The 19,177-nt window shown below is 43.8% G+C and overlaps 4 protein-coding genes across 4 annotated transcripts; 2 read left to right on the top strand and 2 right to left on the bottom strand.

Moving 5' to 3' along the window:
- Nucleotides 1-4,802: 4,802 nt before the first annotated feature.
- On the bottom strand, nucleotides 4,803-5,232 carry LOC142427885 (histone H2B type 1-J-like). Its single transcript, XM_075533014.1, has one exon. The coding sequence runs from the start codon at nucleotides 5,211-5,213 to the stop codon at nucleotides 4,833-4,835; it is 381 nt and encodes a 126-aa protein (XP_075389129.1). The 5' UTR covers nucleotides 5,214-5,232; the 3' UTR covers nucleotides 4,803-4,832.
- Nucleotides 5,233-5,529: 297 nt separating this feature from the next.
- Nucleotides 5,530-6,117, top strand: LOC142427859 (histone H2A type 1). Its single transcript, XM_075532969.1, has one exon. It carries the CDS (start codon nucleotides 5,530-5,532, stop codon nucleotides 5,920-5,922), a length of 393 nt encoding a protein of 130 aa, XP_075389084.1. The 3' UTR covers nucleotides 5,923-6,117.
- Nucleotides 6,118-11,103: 4,986 nt separating this feature from the next.
- Nucleotides 11,104-11,415, bottom strand: LOC142427914 (histone H4). The gene has a single exon (XM_075533040.1). It carries the CDS (start codon nucleotides 11,413-11,415, stop codon nucleotides 11,104-11,106), a length of 312 nt encoding a protein of 103 aa, XP_075389155.1.
- Nucleotides 11,416-18,052: 6,637 nt separating this feature from the next.
- On the top strand, nucleotides 18,053-18,554 carry LOC142427904 (histone H4). Its single transcript, XM_075533031.1, has one exon. It carries the CDS (start codon nucleotides 18,069-18,071, stop codon nucleotides 18,378-18,380), a length of 312 nt encoding a protein of 103 aa, XP_075389146.1. The 5' UTR covers nucleotides 18,053-18,068; the 3' UTR covers nucleotides 18,381-18,554.
- Nucleotides 18,555-19,177: the final 623 nt, after the last annotated feature.

Genomic DNA, 19,177 nt, shown 5'->3' with positions numbered 1-19,177 from the left:
GAACCAATAGAGAGGTCTGAGAGGCCAGCCCCAATCCCAACTATGTGGACAGCCCCCCTCCCTGCAGAAGAATTCACTTCAGAGGACAGCACTGAAGCTGCAGCTCAGGGAGAGGGACATGTCTGATCAGAGCACACAGGAGCAAGTGAATCTGGAGGGAGAGAGAGGGGAGCACATCCTGGCCCACCAAGCCTTGAGGATATTCCCGCTCAGAGCAGCCAATGCACAGAGAGGACCATATGGCCGGCCCCACTATGAGACATGGCATTCCTCACTGACCCATAGCGCTACAGAGGACAACACTGGAGACACAGGGCTGGAATTGCACCTGATCTGATCCCACCACACTGAGGCGAAAGACTACAGGTATGCAACAGATAGCAAGGGGAACAGAGCAACGAAGTCCCCGGGAAATACTGAAAACAGACTGTGGACCAGTGCATGGCACCCCAGCAGACTCTACCAGAAAACACTCCTAAAGGTCAACAAATAGACCTGGAAATACAGTATTTGCAGGCTTTTTTTTGGCAGGGGAGGGGCTTTGTCTTTGGTTTTTGTTGTTGTTTTGTTGCTTTGAGTTGCTCTGTCTTGTTTTTTGTGCATATTATCATCTCTGCAGGTCTATATAGATAAGATAGGCAGGATAAACAATCTGGAGGAGAAAACAAAGGGACCAACTGTTCCAGGTGGACATGGGAAAGGGGGAGGTTAGGGGAAGAGAACAACAAGTGATCTGAAATTGATGGTGAGGAGGGTGTAGGAGGCCTGGTAGGGCTTGGTCAAGGACAATGTAAGCAAGAGCAATTACTGAAACCCGAATGAAGGCTGAGCATGATAGTGGGACAGAAGAAAGTAAAAGGAAATCGAGGAAAGAGCTAGGAGTCAAAGGACATTGATAGATGTCTAAATATGGGCATGTACATATGTAAATATATTTATATATGACAATGGGGAAATAGCTCTATCATCACATATTTATAGGTTTAGTATTAAGGTAGCAGGTGGACACGGGACCTCTACACAAGTATTCCCTCAATGCAAGAACATTTTGTTCTATTAAACTGGCATTCCATGATGCTCACCTTCCCGACATGATCGCTGAAGAGAAAGCGGGTACATAAACAAATGTGTTGAAGAAAGCTGATGGTGCCCAGCTCTGAAAACATATAGTGTCTGGGGACTTAAAAGCAATTTAGCCGAGAAGCAACAAAGCCCACGTGGAAGAAGCACACCAGCCTGTGTGATCATGAGGTGTCGATGGGATCAGGTATCAGGTATCAAAGAACAAAAAATCATATCATTGTTAATGAGTGTGGAATGGAGACCCAAAGCCTATCTGTAGGTAACTGGACATCCCCTTATAGAAGGGTCTCGGGGAGTTGACGAGCTAGTCAGGGTGCAGTATAGCACCAATGAAACATGCAACTTTCCTCTAGTTCTTTAATACTTCCTACCCCCACTCACCCACTATTATGATCCCAATTCTACCTTACAAATCCAGCTAAGCCAGAAGATGTACACTGGTACAGATCAGAGGTGGAAACATAGGGAATCCAGGACAGATAGACCCCTTAGGACCAATAATGAGAGTAGCGATACCAGAAGGGTAAGGGAAAGATGGGGTAGAAAGGGGGAACTGATCAGAAGGATCTACATATAACCCCCTCCATGGGGGACGGACAATGGAAAAGTGGGTGAAGGGAGACATCGGACAGTGTAAGACATAAAATAATAATAATTTATAAATTATCGAGAGTTCGGGAAGGAGGGAAGGTGGAGAGGGAGGGAGGGAGGGGATAAAAATGAGGAGCTGATGCCAAGTGCTCAAGTAGAAAAATGTTTTGAGAATGATGATGGCAATAAATGTCCAAATGTGCTTGACACAGTGGATGTATGGATTGTGATGAGTTGTATGAGCCAGAAAAAAGAAAAAGAGTGATTTGTAAGAATGCAATGTTTTGAGCTCCTATGACAAATAACAGTACCAATCACTGCATTTCATGTAGACACTTACATTTTGAAATTATAACCTGGACAGGTCAATTGTTGTTATGGCTAGCTGCCATCCAGTAGCTTCTAACTCATAGCAACCCTGTGTACAACAGATCAAGACACTGCCCGGACCTGCGCCAGCTTCAGTTTTTCTTATGTTTGAGCCAGTTGTTGCAGCCACTGTGTCAGTCCGTTCTGTTGAGGGCCTTCCTCTCGTTCGCGGCTCCTCCACTTTAGCAAGCATCATGTCCTTTTCCAGAGGCTTGTTCCAAAAGAGTGTCTGGTATTTTGAATTGCCAACCTTGCAGCCCAACGCCAACAGGATTCCTTTCAGCCCCAACACAGATGAGGGCCATCTCTCACTATCCAGGAATCTGGGACTCGGGCTGCTTATCAAGGGGTCTGGAGACAATGTTTTCCTCTCTGGCTCAATATTCAGTACATTCCCACTTTTTTTTTTTTTTTTTAACATTCCCACTTCTAACCCTTGTTCTCCTTCTCTCACCCCCTGGATCCAAGGAATTGCAACTTGATTCCTTTGGCAATGAAACTTCCCTCATGTCTGTACTGAACCAGCTGACCCTCCTCTGAGCCTGTTACAAGGGGAAAAAGAAAAGACAAAAACATTTAGCTTGGAAAGTATCTGATTATTTAGCTCAATGAAATATCAGGGTCTCGTGTAGTATAGCAAGTGTATCAGAGCTGACTTCTGAGGGCTACATCGGAGGAACGCTATGGTTTATAGTAAATCCATTTTGGGGTTTCCACATAGTTGCAAGGAGCCCCCTGTTGTTGTGGAGGATAAAATTCTACTCCTGTGATTTCTAGTTTCAGAAGCCTACAGGGGCAGTTCCTCTCTGCAATTAACTTGTTGGTCTTAGCTTTTTGAGTTTGACATAGATTGAAACTGCATTCAATTCTTCCTGGCCTTTAAAGTGAAACCCTCTCCCTTGAGGCACCCTAACCAGTGCAGAGAGGGGCAGTCTAGGCCTGCAGGACTTTCTTGGGTGTGTTCTTGATGGGATTTGGGGTACTAGGGCAGTCTAGCCATGATCCGAGGGACATGAGCCAATTTTAGAAACTTTTCCATGTGAAAGAGTGTATGTATTCCAATCGGGGTCCCTTTCCAGTTTCTGTCATCCCATCTGAAACTGGTATGAGTTTAGCTGCCCCTTATCATGGTTTTGTGTTTCATCTGCTCTGTAGATCCTGTTTAAACGACCACATTGCAAAAGCTTTATGGCCTTGTGCTGATAATCAATCTCATCCAGATTGTTTGTCCTGTTTCAGGCTTAGGGTCTTTATAAATTAAACTTTAAGTTGGGGTCTCTTTTCTCCCCTGAGCCACAAATCATGGCCTACAAATCTTCTATTTTGTATCTATCCACAAGACCCAGTTATCATTAGCAATGGAAAAGAAGAAAGGCTTGGATTTTGTTCCCTCTTTTTCACGACATAGTGAACGTACACTTCCTAACTACATACATCGTACATACAACAAACCAGTTGTAAGAAAACTATGTGAAAGCCCTTTCCAAATGTTTAGGTGTTAAACACAGCAGCTTAAGAAAAGGCAGAAATTTCAGAGAACTGGTAAGATTACAGTAGACCTTGAAAAGAGGTGTAGGAATTGAATCAAAAAGAAAATGATTTAACTAATCATTGTTTCAGACATGTGGATCCATTTTAGATGTGGAGGCTTTAAATACATTAGGTACTAATTTATTTAAATTACCTAAACCCAAATCCATTCATAGTAGATCAGCTTTTCAGACTCTGGCTTTTTACCTAAAAGGGGCCTAACTTGGCTGATTTTGAATAGATTATGAGAAACAATACAATTTGGTGAATAATTGGTTCTCATTTACCTGATGAATTGGAACTTTTTCCCTGGTGGTTCCAGGCAGTCAGAAGCAGTATTTAGAATGTCAAAGGTAAAACTCTACAATAGATTGATTTGTTTCAGAAGAGACAATAAGCACCGTCACCACGGCCTTCATTGCACTTATTTCCTCTGGTGAGGTGGTGTTAACTCGAATATCTGGTAAAGGCAAGTTTCCTAAATAGAACCACTCCACCCACTTCAAAAATCAAACTCACTGCCATCGAGTCAATGCGGACTCAGCGACCTCCTGTAGGTTTCCGGAGCTGTAACTGTTTACTGGCATAAAAAGCCCAGTCTTGTTCCGCGGAGCTCCCGCTGGATCGCAGCTCAAGCCCTAACCACTACACCACACGGCGGCGCTAAACTTTCCCAAGCTGGGAATTGCATTTCCCTTGGAAACATAAATTCCAGGCAAATAGTAAAAATCATTCCGGAGAAGTCGGGAGTCCTATGGAGAAAATAAAGATTGTCTAAAAGGAATTATTCTCAAGTGCTGTAGATCGGGTCTGATTCAGCATGCGCATAGCAGTCAGCGGTCGGCACAGATCCAGAACGCTGCCAGCCAATCAACGCTCCCCAGACAAATTCAAACTGCCCGCGCATGTTCGGGGTCGGGCTCAATGAGACCTAAGCTTGGATTTGCTTGCAACTTCCAATTCATTTTCAAAAGTGTGTAAGATCCCTAACTGATAAAAGCTCAGAGCCACTATTTCCACCAGGCTTTGGAAACATCAAATATTAGACCTATTTTATCTTTTCGCAGCAAACAGTTATACAATGCAAAACTGGAACAAGTAGCTTTGCCATGTAATAAAGGTTTTCTAGTAATTACTAAGGTTTCAGTAAGGTTTAAGCGGTACCAAGGACAAAAACAAGCACCAGCCTTTTCTGTGAATGGATGGTGGCTCTTAAAAGAGCCGTTTTATTGTGCGTTTACTGCCAATTTACTGCTTGCTCACTTGGCGCTGGTGTACTTGGTGACGGCCTTGGTGCCCTCGGACACGGCGTGCTTGGCCAGCTCCCCGGGCAGCAGCAGGCGCACGGCCGTCTGGATCTCCCGCGACGTGATGGTCGAGCGCTTGTTGTAATGCGCCAGGCGGGACGCCTCGCCGGCGATGCGCTCGAAGATGTCGTTCACGAACGAGTTCATGATGCCCATGGCCTTGGACGAGATGCCGGTGTCCGGGTGGACCTGCTTCAGCACCTTGTACACGTAGATGGAGTAGCTCTCCTTGCGGCTGCGCTTGCGCTTCTTGCCGTCCTTCTTCTGCGCCTTGGTCACCGCCTTCTTGGAGCCCTTCTTCGGGGCGGGCGCCGACTTGGATGGCTCAGGCATGTTGAGTAAAAGCAGAACAAGTCTCTCAACAGAGATGTAAAGCTACAAGCATGTCTTTTCTTTTTATAGAAAATTTCATGCAAATAAGGAAGAATTAAGAACCTAGTGTCTGATTGGTGATACGTCATAATGACGCCAGAACTTGATTTTTGCCCAATCAGAACAAAAATATATACAATGGGACATTTCCATTGGTTAAGCAGTGGCTACAAACTTAACCAATGACACGACTTCTTTTTTCGCGCCTGAAAATGATTATAAAAAGTACTACTGCTGAGCAGTTAGTTCTGATTCTTGTACCTGGAACAACGGAAATATGTCTGGACGCGGCAAGCAAGGCGGCAAGGCTCGCGCCAAGGCCAAGACCCGCTCCTCCCGCGCCGGCCTCCAGTTCCCGGTGGGCCGCGTGCATCGCCTGCTCCGCAAGGGCAACTACGCCGAGCGGGTCGGGGCCGGCGCGCCCGTGTACCTGGCGGCCGTGCTGGAGTACCTGACGGCCGAGATCCTGGAGCTGGCGGGCAACGCGGCGCGCGACAACAAGAAGACGCGCATCATCCCGCGCCACCTGCAGCTGGCCATCCGCAACGACGAGGAGCTCAACAAGCTGCTGGGCAAAGTCACCATCGCGCAGGGCGGCGTCCTGCCCAACATCCAGGCCGTGCTGCTGCCCAAGAAGACCGAGAGCCACCACAAGGCTAAGGGCAAGTAAAAGATGGAATTCCTCTGCGGCAACTGAGAATTCCCATCCAAACCAAAGGCTCTTTTTAGAGCCACCCACATCTGCAGAAAAAGGATGTAACACGACGTAGACTAATACAGAACTTTAAAAAAATGGGATTATTGGCAATTTAAAATCTCCCTTCTCGATCCCTTAGGAGTCCTGGTGGCGTAGTGGTTACATGTTGGGCTGCGATCTGCAAGGTCCAAGTTAAAAGCCATCAGCTGCCGCTTCACCGGGAAACGATGGTGTTAGTTGTGGAAACCCACAGATTCCATGAGCCCTTAGTAAAATTCTGAAAGTAACTCGTGTAAAGGTCAAATGTAAGCAACCAGACATGTTAGGAAGCCTTTGGAGTAATAGTGATCAGATATTTCACTTGCTAGTTGACAAACACCCCTGAGCCCTTCCCAGGTAAGCAATCTGATCAGTATCAGCAAGAGAAGTCAGGAGAGGGTTTGCTACATTTCATGGGTTAGCTGTAGAAAGAACCAGATTGCTCTTATCCATAGATAACCTCCAGGCACGGAATAGGCAGACACAGGTAAGAGATACCTTATATGGTAGTCTCTATGACATATCCTTACCAGGGGTTATTGGAGGGAATGTGTTCAGACATGAGAATGTGTATTAAGAATTATTTATATCTCATAACCATAAAGGTCTCCCCATCGGAGTTGGCTTTCCAGACCCATAATTATGAGCACAGAGACTTTAGCTGCATTACATTCTCATCCAGTCCCTCAGTTTAGCACATAAAACTATTGCCATTCAAATACCACGTGTCACTAGTCACCCAGGCTGCAAAGCCTGTCTCAGGGGCATCTATAGGGAAACAGAAGTGACTCGATTTGACAAGAAATTGCCAGTGAGCATTGAAAGGTGCTGGGAGCTCCTGACAGAAACAGGCTGCCTAAGCACTGCTGACTCACTCATTTAGGGAGGGATGGCTTTTAATGAGACTTGCAAATCTCTGTCTTCACCAAATAAGGACTTTGCATGCCAGTGTTACTGTTGAGATTACAGCATTTTACCCCCTCCTTTCCGCTTATTGAATTCCTTTAAATTGACAATGTTGAATTTTGTCTGAACCCTGTGGTCCGAGTAAACAGCGTGTTTTATGAATTCTTCATGTTCTTTCTGCAAGTAAGGAAGCTTTCCCATCTGATTTAAGTAAAACTCCTGAATATGCCCTTGTTTACCCGTTACAGGGTCATATCTTCAAATAAGAAAACCAAACTCATGCTTTCAAACTACTGACTGTGTCATTCATTGGTAGTTCATAGGGCAACCCACTATACCACCTCGGCTCCTGTAGAGGTAGAAAGAGACCATGTATTCTAATTCCTAACCTCTGTGCCTATGGTTAAGAAGCCCTCCGGGCACAGAGATTAACAACTCAGCTGCTTATTGGGGAGGGAAAAAGGTCCCAGGTTCAAATGCAATTTGTAGACACTTCCATTAAGTCTTAGAACAGGAAGAGAAAGAAAAAAACCCACTGATGTGGGAGACCAGCAGGAGGCTGGGATTTACAGAAATGAGGTCACTCAATTAGGACATGGGGTACAAAGAAAGGAAACTGTCACAAAAGCGTGATTGGTGACAGATGGATACATCAGTTGCAGGCAGAACTGCAGCAGCAGGAAAAGATGGAATCACTGGATTCCACACACTAAAATAGATTTTTAAAAAAGTTTTCAAGATTGACTCAGGGCACTGGGACAAAGGGAGTCCAGGTATGAGTCATGAGCATGCGGACCCGAGCACCCCAAATTCTGTCATGGGCTCATCCAGGCAAGTTCCTAAGGAGGAGGATCCCAGGACTGGCTAAGGGAACTGTAGAAATCCACTTTCAAACACACTCTGCCTGAGGGCAAGGCTATTCACAATGTCTTGAAAGAATTCAATGGAGGCTGAATCTATATGGAGACTTAAATGGATTTAGGGCTTTCACTGTCAGCCACACCTAGTCTTCTTCGAGCCTAGTAGCCAGAATGTAAGGTCTAATATCACTGCCACCAGCTGCTATGCGGGAGCAAGATGTGACGGTCTACTTCAATCAGGATTAAACCCTTGGAAGCCCTCTGGAGCACCTCTACTTGTCTGATAGGCTCACTCTCGTTACCCCTCCCCCTGACCCCCAGTGGGTTTGGTTTGAGTTTTATGGCTGTGGTTATAATCCCATTTGCCCTTGAAAACCTGACAGAGTCTCACAACAATAAATATAAGAAAAAACTGTTCTGAAATTGATTGCGGTGGTGATTGCATAAGTCTTCATGATATTTAAAATAGGTAAATGTTTGATTTGCTTTTTTTGCGGGGGGGGGGCAGTAATGTAGTAAATTTGCATTCTATGTTCTTGGTTTGAGAAAGGCTACAATTTACAGTGAAGTTACCATAGAGTGCCAAAAGAACAAACAAATCTGTCTTGGGAGCAGAACATCCAGAATGCCCTTAAAGGCAAGAATGGTGAGACTCTGTCTTACATACTTTGGACATGTTGCCAGGAGAGATGAGTTCCTGGAGAAGGACATCATGCCTGGGAAAGTAGAGATGCAGCAACAAGGAGGAAGGCCCTCCATAAGGTGGACTGACACAGTGACTGCCATAATGGGCTCACAAGTTGTGAGGTTGCCCCAAGACACGGTTGTGTTTTGTCCTGTTATCCACAGGGTTTCTTAGTCAGGACAAACTAGAGAACACCTGACACCAACAGTTAACAGGAGGAACCCTAAGTCTATTTTTAGTCTTGACATAATCCATTCAGTCTCCATTGAGTTGATTCTGATTATTGAGCTGTGTCTGGAGTCATGAGGCCGGCCATTACTTGGAACTTATTAGGACCTGTCCGGAGCCATGAGGCCCGGCTATTACTTGGAATTTATTAGCCTGAGCTCTGGGTAATCTTCTACCCCAGCCTACTTGACAGAGCACTGCAGCTGTAAAGCTTGAGCAAACAAGGTGTGATTCTCTTTAGATAAGTATCTGAGTCCTGCATCCCCTTGATTGGGTAAAAGATTGTCCTCGCCTGTGCTTGATTTGCATAAACATGCCACTGCAAGCCCTTGTTGACTCATGGGCATGGCGCGCTCCCCTGAACTCCCTGATTGGCCTGTTACCAAAGTAGCCTAATTTGCATGTGTGGCGGATGCTTCCCTCCCCCCCCACCTTGCTGGCCCATATAAGCTGTAACTCTTTGTTCATTAAAATGAGACTTGATCAGGATATTGTCTTGTCTCCATTTTCCTTGTCTCTTGTCCCCCTAATTCCCACTCTCTCCTCCAGGATCCACATTGAATGTCCCGCGGGACGTGACATACCTGCAATGTAAAAAGCTTGGCCCTCAGGCACAATGTGTTTGAAAGAGGATTACTCCTCCCTTAGCCTACCCAGGCAGTGTGGTCCTCAGGGACTTGCCTGAGTGTGCCCTTATTGGATATTGGAGTACCAAGGTCACATGGTCCTGAGTCATACATGCAGGCCAAGGCAGAGGTGGTGGTGGTCAGTACCAATCCTGGAAATGTTACCCATCTCCAAAAGCGTGCTTATCCTAAACACGGTCCCTTTCCTGCTTCTATAGCCTGCCTTGGACTGTGATGAGTTTAGCGATTGTCATTTATGATTTTGATAAATGGTGATCATTTTGCGTGATTTGTGACAAATTGCTTGTATTTTCTATGTTCTATAATTAGCCATATGGTTATGGACCATTTGGGCATCATTATAGCCTCATAACAGTCCTGTTCATTCTGATCCTTTGTCTTGTCTTGGCCTGGTTATTGATAGGGGTTCATTCTGACTCAGTAACACTATGCACAACAGAACACAAGACAGCCCAGCCGTGCCCCGTCCTTACAACTGTTCTTACATATGAGGCCATGGTTGTAGCCACTCTTATCAGTCCATCTCACCGAGGGACTTCTTCCTTTTTGATAACCCTGTACTTTACCAAGCATGATGCCTTCTTCAGGACTGGCCTCTCCTGATAAGACTTAAATACATTTTATAAAAGAGACTCTGCAAAATATACTAGAATTTGGAGCCTTCCCCTTCGAGGATAATAACTACATTGTTTTTAAAAAGGGAAACGCAGATTACATTAATTTTAATATATTTTTAGATGAATGCATAAATGAATATTAATTAAAAGTGTACCTAATCACAATTTGCAAATTTCTCTTATGTCCTTAAAATCCCACATGTATTTTATGCTTAAAGTCCAGCAAAATTTGGATTTTAGGATTTCAGTGTAAATACAAGGGGGCTTAAAAAGTTCTTGGACAATGCTTACTTTTTTAATGCCCCTTTTTAAAGCCCCCTTGTACTTTCTGCAGTTTTAGAATTTATAGCTAAATTTGTGGATTCACATAGCAATTTGTTCCACACATAAACGTTATCCAATTGTTTTAAAATGTTAACTAGTTAACATAGCCTATCTCATATAAATGTTTTAAGTATTGGATGAGAATGTAGACATTAGAATCTCCTGTTTACTATTCTTTCTCATACTTTGCCAGTTAGTCCGTTTAATAGACATATATAGATTAATCTATCATAACTTTCTCAGTTATTACTATGCCTACAGCTATCAGAAAAACTTCACAACTCAAGAGTTTTCTTTGCCTTTGATGCCTGAAATTTTAACGATAGGCTACAAAAGGGGCATTTTTGAAAACGATAAAAAAGATTCAGTATTACTCAATGCAACTTTGGTACATCCAGAGATCATACGGATTTAAAAACCCAGTAAGGTGTACTTGCAAAGTGCAAAAAGAAATCATACAACAAAAAACCCGGAATATGAACAAGCTGATCCTAGAATGGGGAGGCTGTGGGCAAAAAAATAACCAAAAGCGATGAACTTAACTTTGCTAATTTGCCCCTTTGGGGACATCAATTTAAGGCATTTGTGTTTAACAGTTGAGTGCAGTCTGGTATCCTAAGTGGAGTGATCAAGGAAGCTATGGTGGTAGGCTTTAAGCAACGCTGTTTACCAGTTCAGTGCTTGTACAACCCTTAGGGCAAGCACTGAAGCGAATACCCCACTGAATAAACACAGCAACCTCAAATCTACACCGTTTCGTATTTCACAGCTCCTTCAAATTGAAAGCTTAGGGGCCCTGAAAAGGGCCTTTAACGTCTAGCAAACTGCGGGGCGCCAAAGAATGCTGCTCAGCCGCCGAAGCCGTAGAGGGTGCGTCCCTGGCGCTTGAGCGCGTAGACCACGTCCATGGCCGTGACCGTCTTGCGCTTGGCGTGCTCCGTGTAGGTGACGGCGTCGCGGATCACGTTCTCCAGGAACACCTTGAGGACGCCGCGCGTCTCCTCGTAGATGAGCCCCGAGATGCGCTTGACGCCGCCGCGCCGAGCCAGCCGGCGGATGGCGGGCTTGGTGATGCCCTGGATGTTGTCGCGGAGCACCTTGCGGTGCCGCTTGGCGCCGCCTTTGCCCAGACCCTTCCCGCCTTTGCCGCGGCCAGACATTTTCACTCAGAAAACTGAAGACTGCCTTTCGGCTTTTTGCAGTTCCCTTTTGTATGCAATGTACTGCGGACCGGAGTGAAAACAGAGAAGGCTCTGGCGGGAAGTTTCTTGGTCAGGGGAGGGGCTGTGGGAGGAGTCAAAGTGGATTGTAGTCCCTTTGGTTTCCGGTCTTTTTTTTTTTTTAATCCTCAAAGCCTGGGCTATTTTTTCTCACCTCCATCGCCTTTTTCAGTTTCTACATCACTTTTATTATTTAGCAAAACACGTGGACGCTACATGAAAATAATGATAAAATATTAAAACCCTTGAATTATTTAGTAGTGTTAGGTAGCTAACTTAGGGACAGCGAGGTTGTCCCTCTCAGACCACAGAAGTTGCAAAGAAAAATCAGGCAACCATTGAACACTAATGAAGATTCCAATCTGAGCATGCGCAGACACTAGGCCCAGGTGAAACCAATATCTTGGACACACCTACCTTAGGTACATCACACAGGTGGACATAACTCAGCCAATGGGGTCAACCAGGCCTCTCCGGACTACTCAGCGCCCCACAGCCTCTTGGCAGTCTCTGTTCCCCATTCTCTCAGCTTCTGGGGTTCAAGGGCTTCTGGCCTCCCCGGATCCCCACCCCCCAAGTTCCACACATGTGAGTCCTCTTTACCATGTGGTTGTTCGTGCCCAGTTGTGAACTCGTGTGGCTTCTGTTCAGCTTGGCACGCTTTCCAGAAGTAGCGTGTCCCCCTTTGAGCCTGGAAAACCTGAAACTTGTCCATCCCTTCATAAAAGCTCACTTGGGTCACAAAACCTGCCTCGGCGTGAATTCTTTCTGCGTGCGAAGCAAAGAACAGAGGCATGATCCACTGCAGGAACCTCACACTAGAAGTCTTTATACAGAGACATTTATTTCTCTATCACCTTTGCGTTCCCCACTGCCGTTGAGAGCTTTCCGATTCATAGCAGCCCTATATCGTTTCTGAACCTGGAAATCTTTACAGAAGCAGATAGCTAGCCATTAGACTATGCGATTTGGGAGCACACACACCCGCGCTACCTAAATATTTAATGGAAGTGCGAGCCACGTGCTTCATATGGAAATTTCATAGACCAAGATGATAATCAAACGCAAAATTTGGGGGCATATTGAATTGTTTGAACTTACAGCAGACTGGTTTACTAAAATTGTAAATCCAAAGCCCACGTTCACCTAAGACATTGGACTCGTTTGAAGAATTATCTATACACAGCCAGGGACTTTGGGGCTGGATTGGCAACCATGTTTTAGAGTAAATGGCTAAGTAAACACGGTTCCTGGCCACTTATTCTGATAATATTGCTTGCATAGTGTGAGTATTTGGAAGGTAGGTCTCCCATCTTTCTACCATTTTTGGCTCCCTCAACGAAATGTTGGTAGGAGCCCTAGTGGCTTAGTGTTGGTCTATTAATTGCAAGACCAGCAATTTTTAAACCAAAAGCCGTGCCCCGGGGGGACCAAGGAAGTTTTTTTTCTCCTGTAAAGAGTTAATCTAGGAAACTCGCGGGGCAGTTCTATTTGTTCCTTAGGGGGCGCTATAAGTCGGGATCGATTCAGCAGTGAGTTTGGTAAGTCAAAGGTAGGTCCAGCATGGAAAGAATTGCACTGACATTGCTTCGAAAGTTTCTCGACATTCTCACGCATATTTAAGAAGCTCCAAAGAGGTAATGCCATTTTGTAATGGCATGAGACACTGGTTAAGGCGCTTGGCTGCTACACCACCACTAGATTGGTCATTCTCACTTGCGTCTGCTCTGCTAAAGAGAGACTACATCACTCATTGCTTCTGAAAATATTACAGGTTTAGACACTCCATGGGACATTTTTACTTTATCTTATTGGGTGACTACGAGTTGGAATCCGCTAGAGGGCAATAGGTTTGGATTTGGGGGGTCTGGTCAGATAAGCTGAGTGACCCCAGTGTAAAAATCTCCGGCCGTGTCACAATTTCATCCCCTTTCCCACACCTGGTTCTTCCTAAATGTGTTGACGCTCAGATTCAAAAACTTTTCCCACCAACTCTTGGAGCTGCTTGCTGATTTTATTCAGAGTGTTCTCCCTATTGGAATATCCCATTGTCCCTCATAGGCAATACTTCCACCACCACCACCCCTCCTTCTTCTCTCTGAATAAAGTTGTTCTTTATGGACATCTTTACATTTTTGGCAAACACAAGGGAATCTTTGGATCTACATATTCTTTTGAAATGTATGTGTAATCATAGAAGAGATGGAATTTCTATTGTGATCACAAAATACTGAAACGGTACTAAACTTCTCTCTTGGGCTACTTTACCCTTACTTTAATTTTCCTTTCTTCATACACATGGAGAACTCTACCCTGCCACTAGCACACTGAACTGGGTGAGCTGGTGGCCGAGGCGTGGAGGACTGCATTCTTTGCTCCAGCCTTCAGAAGGAAGACTTGATCGCAGTCAGCGTTTTGTTCCCATAGAACCCGGATAAACTGGAAACAGAAGGTCAATAAAATGTGTCAGTGTAATAGTAACATGAATACTCATGAAGAAAAATAAAGTGATAGAAAAGTGGGAAAGACGCTTAAAAGTCAAATGGGGTTGAGAAACTAGACGCCGTTGGGTTTGGCCACGGGAAAGAGGAGAGAAATGTGGAAGGTGGGCATTTTTAAAGCAGGCCAGATACCGTGAAGGGTTTCAGCAAGAGTACGGTGATTCTATACTAGGGTTTAAATTCTGAGCTCCAGGTTTGAAGAAAGAGATGGTTGACAGTGAGGGTCCTAAATTCATTTCTCAGTTTGCATTTACATTCAGCTCCCATTGAATTCTTTTAGGCCATTAACTAGAAATGCAGATAGCTTTGCCCTCAGGCAGAGTGTATTGGAAAGTAAGTTGCTATCACTCCCCTAATCAGCCCCGGGGGATGCAGCCCCACCTTTAAGGGATTTTCTGGGTGTGCCCTTGATGGAATTTAGGGAACTAGGCTTGCCTGGCCTGGCTCAGACTTCTTCCTTCCAGAGGGCTGGCGGGCCAGGAACTCCCCTGGTAAGCTTTTCTATGTGAACTAGTGTACTTATGCAAAGACAGACTAGCAAAATAAACTCCATTTTTGTTGGCTTCTGGATGACTTGCCTGCTTCCCCCTCCCTTTATGAGAAAGTCTCTGCTGGTGATTAATTTTGGAATGTACTCTCCTGTTTCCAGGTTCCAGACATTATAATTAGTTTGGACTATTCTTCAAGATATTGTTTCTTTTTATTATTTGTCAACATTGTTCCTTTGGATGGTGTCATCTGAATGGTGTGATTAATCTTGTTCTGTTAACCAGGATGTTACAATCAATTGTGGAATTGTTTCTTTTTTGATATCACATGTACCTTTCAATGCTCACTTACTCTTTCTGAAGTTACAGTTAACGCAGTAATTTTGCTTTCTGCTTCTCTCCATGCTTGCTTGAGTCCTACACAGGTGATAAATGAGTTTGCCTTTAAAGCTGGACTGAGAAGTCCACTCGGGGCTGCTCTGAGGAGAAACAACTTTAGTTTCTCGGTAGCCCAGCTAGTTGAATAAAGACTCTTCTAAAAAGATCAAGGCATTATAGTGGCTATCATTTATTTGAACCTGAAACAATACCAAATCACGGTCCCTTTCCCACTTCTCTAATCCTGCATGCAACTGTGATGTATCGATCGGGCACCAATCGTGATTTTGTGACAGTTCCAGAGCCTACTGAAGTGGGCAAGTTTCTGTGAATGCTTGGCTCCATTTGGGCCTCATGTTCATGGTCTTCCTCATTTGGATCATTGGTCTTGGTCTTGCCTTTGTTCTGATGTGAAGATTTAATAAATATTAATTAAGATGTAATATTTGGCCTTGGAAACTCCTTGGGCATTTTTATTCTATCATACTAGGTGGCAATAAGTTGAAATTGATCTGATAGCCTATTTTTCTTTTGATTGGGGGGATGATGTCCTGGAGAAGAGGCTGATATAAATTATATCTTAATTTGGGGCCTCTTCCTCACCCCTTTGAACAATATCTACTAATGAAATGAAGGGATTTCACTCTTGGGGAACAATAAAAAAGCAATATTTCAACTGATTTTCATCCAATGGTTTGGAGGGTCTAGTTGGTCTGTTTATATGATCACTATGAGTTGGAATTGATTTGCTGGGAATGGTTTAATATTTTGGGCACAGCAAAACTTGCAACCATTACAACACTGTTTTACAGAAAAGCAGGCTGTCTAGACAGACTGTGATTCAGGAAAAGACCCCGGTATCACTAAAGAGAACCTTTTGTGGGGTTATCTAGCTGGAGATACAAAACTTTCTTTGCAATTCTAGGCAAACCCAGACTTGAGTTTATAGCTGTCTTCTGAGGTTTTTAATCTAAGTTTACTGTAATTTAGAAATATATAGAAAATACTGAGGATCCCTGGTGGCATAGTGGGTTACTCATTGAGCTGTTAATCAAAAGATCAGCAGTTCAAATCTACCAGCGGCTCCTCTGGATAAAGACAGGGTTTTCTACTCCCATACAGAATTACAGTCTTGGCAAGCCTCAGGGACCATTCTACCCTGTCCTAGGTGGTCATTATGAGACTGGATGACAGTTTTGGGTTTGTTTGGTTTTTTTTTTTAATACAAATATTCTATTGAAGAAGTTGCAAAAGAACACACCTCAGAAAATCAGTGATTGTATCACTGTTTTTTCTACTAGCAGATTGTTTAAAAATTCTCAAAACATGCAGTTTTAGGTAAAGATTTACACAACTACAAATATACACAATAAAATTATTGTCGTAACTACTTTATTATATTCAAATGCAGATAAAATAAGAATTGTAATCTCTGTAAGAATTTAATCAAGCATAACAATATTAATAAGCAAATACTTGATATAAATTTAAGTTTTATATTATTTGGGAAGATCTTAACTATAAACAGGGCTACATATTTTGATCCATCATCTTCGTTAATTCTTAGCATACCTCTATGCAGTATGACTGTCCTCACCATCATTATATGGATGACAAAACTTAGACACGGAGGAAAAGTAACTGCACTAACCCCACAATTTAAACCCTGGCTTGTCTGTTGGTAGAGACTGCCATCCAACCCTCTGTCCCAGGCACAGATCTGTATACAAACACTGAAAAAGGAGATCTTCAATTTAAAATGGTATTATCATTTGGTTATTATCATTTATTTACAATTAAAACTGTTAAATATGAAAATAAAACAAATGTCTCAGTAGTTAGAAGTCATAAAATTGATAGTCATAAAGTTAATGATCTTTAGATTATGAGATTATGGCCGATTATTCTCATTTAATTTTTTAATTAACCATATACATGAATTGCCTTAAGCAGGAAATGAAATGTAGATTGTAATAAACTTATAAAACATAATATTTTGTATGTTTATTGATGACAGGTGGCTAGATTAGGGACAAAGAGAATTGTTTTCCCGAATGTCTGCTCTAAAGGAAAAGTTGTTCATGCCCCAATAACGGGGTTGGAAAGAAATAGGCACACTAATGGTGCCTATAGTGAAAACCCAGAACCGTGCATGCTCAGGTGGGAGGTCCACCGGAGCACACCTATTTTAGGGACCAGCAAATGAAATCTCACAGGTGTGCCTAACTCTACCAATAGGATTAGCCGTACATTCAAGCACGCCTCCCCAGCCGTTGGGGTAAAAAGCAATCTTTGGGAGCCTCTCTCTTGTGCGGGGTTCGGGCTCTGGACCTCTGTTTCTTGGTCTCATGGGATTTCCTGGTTTCCCAATCGTAGGTTTGGGGCTCCGGTTCCTGTATTATTTCCACGTGTGTTTTTTTATTCACCCGTGAACTCTCACGCGTCCTTGCACACTTTCCAGAACATGTGTTTTTTTTTAGACGAATACCTGAAACTTCCCTGCTCATAAAAGTCACTAGGATGACAAAATATGCTTCTGTTGTGAGTTCACAGCGCCCGGAAGCAAGACCGATGTAATTCCATCTAGAAACCTAACATATATTTCCGAGAAATGAAAAACCAACCTGGAACAAAAATTGAATTGTCCTAGGGGGAAATTATCACAAAATTATAATAGTAAGAAAAAAATTAATTTGGCACAGGTCAAAAAGGAAATTCATCAGTGAGCAGAAATTGGAAAATACTGGCTTGTTATGAATTGCTACGGAGCTGGTATTAAGGAGAAATCGTAAGAAGGAATAATTATCAGTCACTGAAAAATAACTTTTTGGAAATCTCAGAAAAGGTTAATTGATAAAAATGCAATCGCTTTTTGAAAAATGACAAAACGACTTGCAGTCAGACAACACCAGGCATTTATCTGTTCACAACATATTAGCAAAAGTTATTTATTGTCGCAGGATAACGGGTTGTAATTTTCTTGTTCGTATTCCGAATTTTCACAATATTAAGGGTTTCCTTCTAAACCAATTTTAGTTACCAAATTACAAAACAGAGAAAGAACAGCGCCTCTTTCCCCGCCCCCTTAGGTTTCCCTGCCCCGCCCTGGCGGGTGAGGTTTCCCGCTTCCTCTCTGGTGGTTCTCAGTTCGGTCCGCACACGGACATATAAAGGCCGGTTTCAGTTAACTTCTCTCCAAGGCTTTCAGAACTTTGTCTCTGTCAACATGTCTGGTCGCGGCAAAGGCGGGAAGGGTCTGGGCAAAGGCGGCGCCAAGCGGCACCGCAAGGTGCTCCGCGACAACATCCAGGGCATCACCAAGCCCGCCATCCGCCGGCTGGCTCGGCGCGGCGGCGTCAAGCGCATCTCGGGGCTCATCTACGAGGAGACGCGCGGCGTCCTCAAGGTGTTCCTGGAGAACGTGATCCGCGACGCCGTCACCTACACGGAGCACGCCAAGCGCAAGACGGTCACGGCCATGGACGTGGTCTACGCGCTCAAGCGCCAGGGACGCACCCTCTACGGCTTCGGCGGCTGAGCGGTATTTACTTGCTGTGCTTTCGTTTTCGCAGAAACGCAAAAGGTCCTTTTCAGGGCCACCACCTTCTCACTTGAGAAGCTGTAGTGCTGCTTTTATTCCCTAAAGTTAGCGTGCTTTGCAGAACCGTTACAAGGAATGCCTTCCTAAATGAGTGCTTTCTTTGCGCTTAACTTACTGAAGGACTTGCTTTTAAATTTAAATTTTACAAAGTATTAAACTCACCGTATCAATATTTGCCAAACTTCTGTGGACATATATATCCCCTACCACTCGCAAGGACGTCTTAAACCTTTGTATAAGGGTGTGCATAAACTTTGGGGGTATGGTTCATTGCTTAACACTTTGGGAAACAATTTTAATTTGTATATACTAAAGGCGAAGTCGGATTAGAAATATGCAATTATCGATTATGGTATTAGTTTCCCATCTCTACCTAACCTTCCCTGCCAAGTTTCCAAACAATTGTTTCTAGATTACCTATCTTGGATTCAGCATACATAAAAACATCTAAAAGCAAAGGATTAACAATAACAAAGTAATGCAAAATCTCTAAAAAGCAGAAAATAAGATGATGCACACTCCGTAGTGACCATATGGAACTGTTGGTTCTGGGTTTGAGACCATGAATTTAGGAGGGTAAAAATCCTTGTCTTACAACAGGAGCGGGTGGTTTTGAACTAAAACTGGTGAGCCGGTCAGTGTACTTGCCCCTTATGCCACTCGGATTCTTACCTCTATCAGTCTTTTTTTCCCCTCCAGCATAGCACAAAATTTAACTGCCAAAAAGAAATTAA

This window comes from Tenrec ecaudatus, chromosome 1 (genome assembly GCF_050624435.1).
Source record: "Tenrec ecaudatus isolate mTenEca1 chromosome 1, mTenEca1.hap1, whole genome shotgun sequence".
Classification (NCBI taxonomy): domain Eukaryota; kingdom Metazoa; phylum Chordata; class Mammalia; order Afrosoricida; family Tenrecidae; genus Tenrec; species Tenrec ecaudatus.
The sequence above is the reverse complement of the archived record's forward strand: the minus strand, read 5'-3'. Positions and strand labels throughout refer to the sequence as shown.

Bases quoted from the DNA above. Each gene is read 5' to 3' on its own strand.
- LOC142427904 (XM_075533031.1), top strand. From the start codon at position 18,069: ATGTCTGGTCGCGGCAAAGGCGGGAAGGGTCTGGGCAAAGGCGGCGCC.
- LOC142427859 (XM_075532969.1), top strand. From the start codon at position 5,530: ATGTCTGGACGCGGCAAGCAAGGCGGCAAGGCTCGCGCCAAGGCCAAG.
- LOC142427885 (XM_075533014.1), bottom strand. From the start codon at position 5,213: ATGCCTGAGCCATCCAAGTCGGCGCCCGCCCCGAAGAAGGGCTCCAAG.
- LOC142427914 (XM_075533040.1), bottom strand. From the start codon at position 11,415: ATGTCTGGCCGCGGCAAAGGCGGGAAGGGTCTGGGCAAAGGCGGCGCC.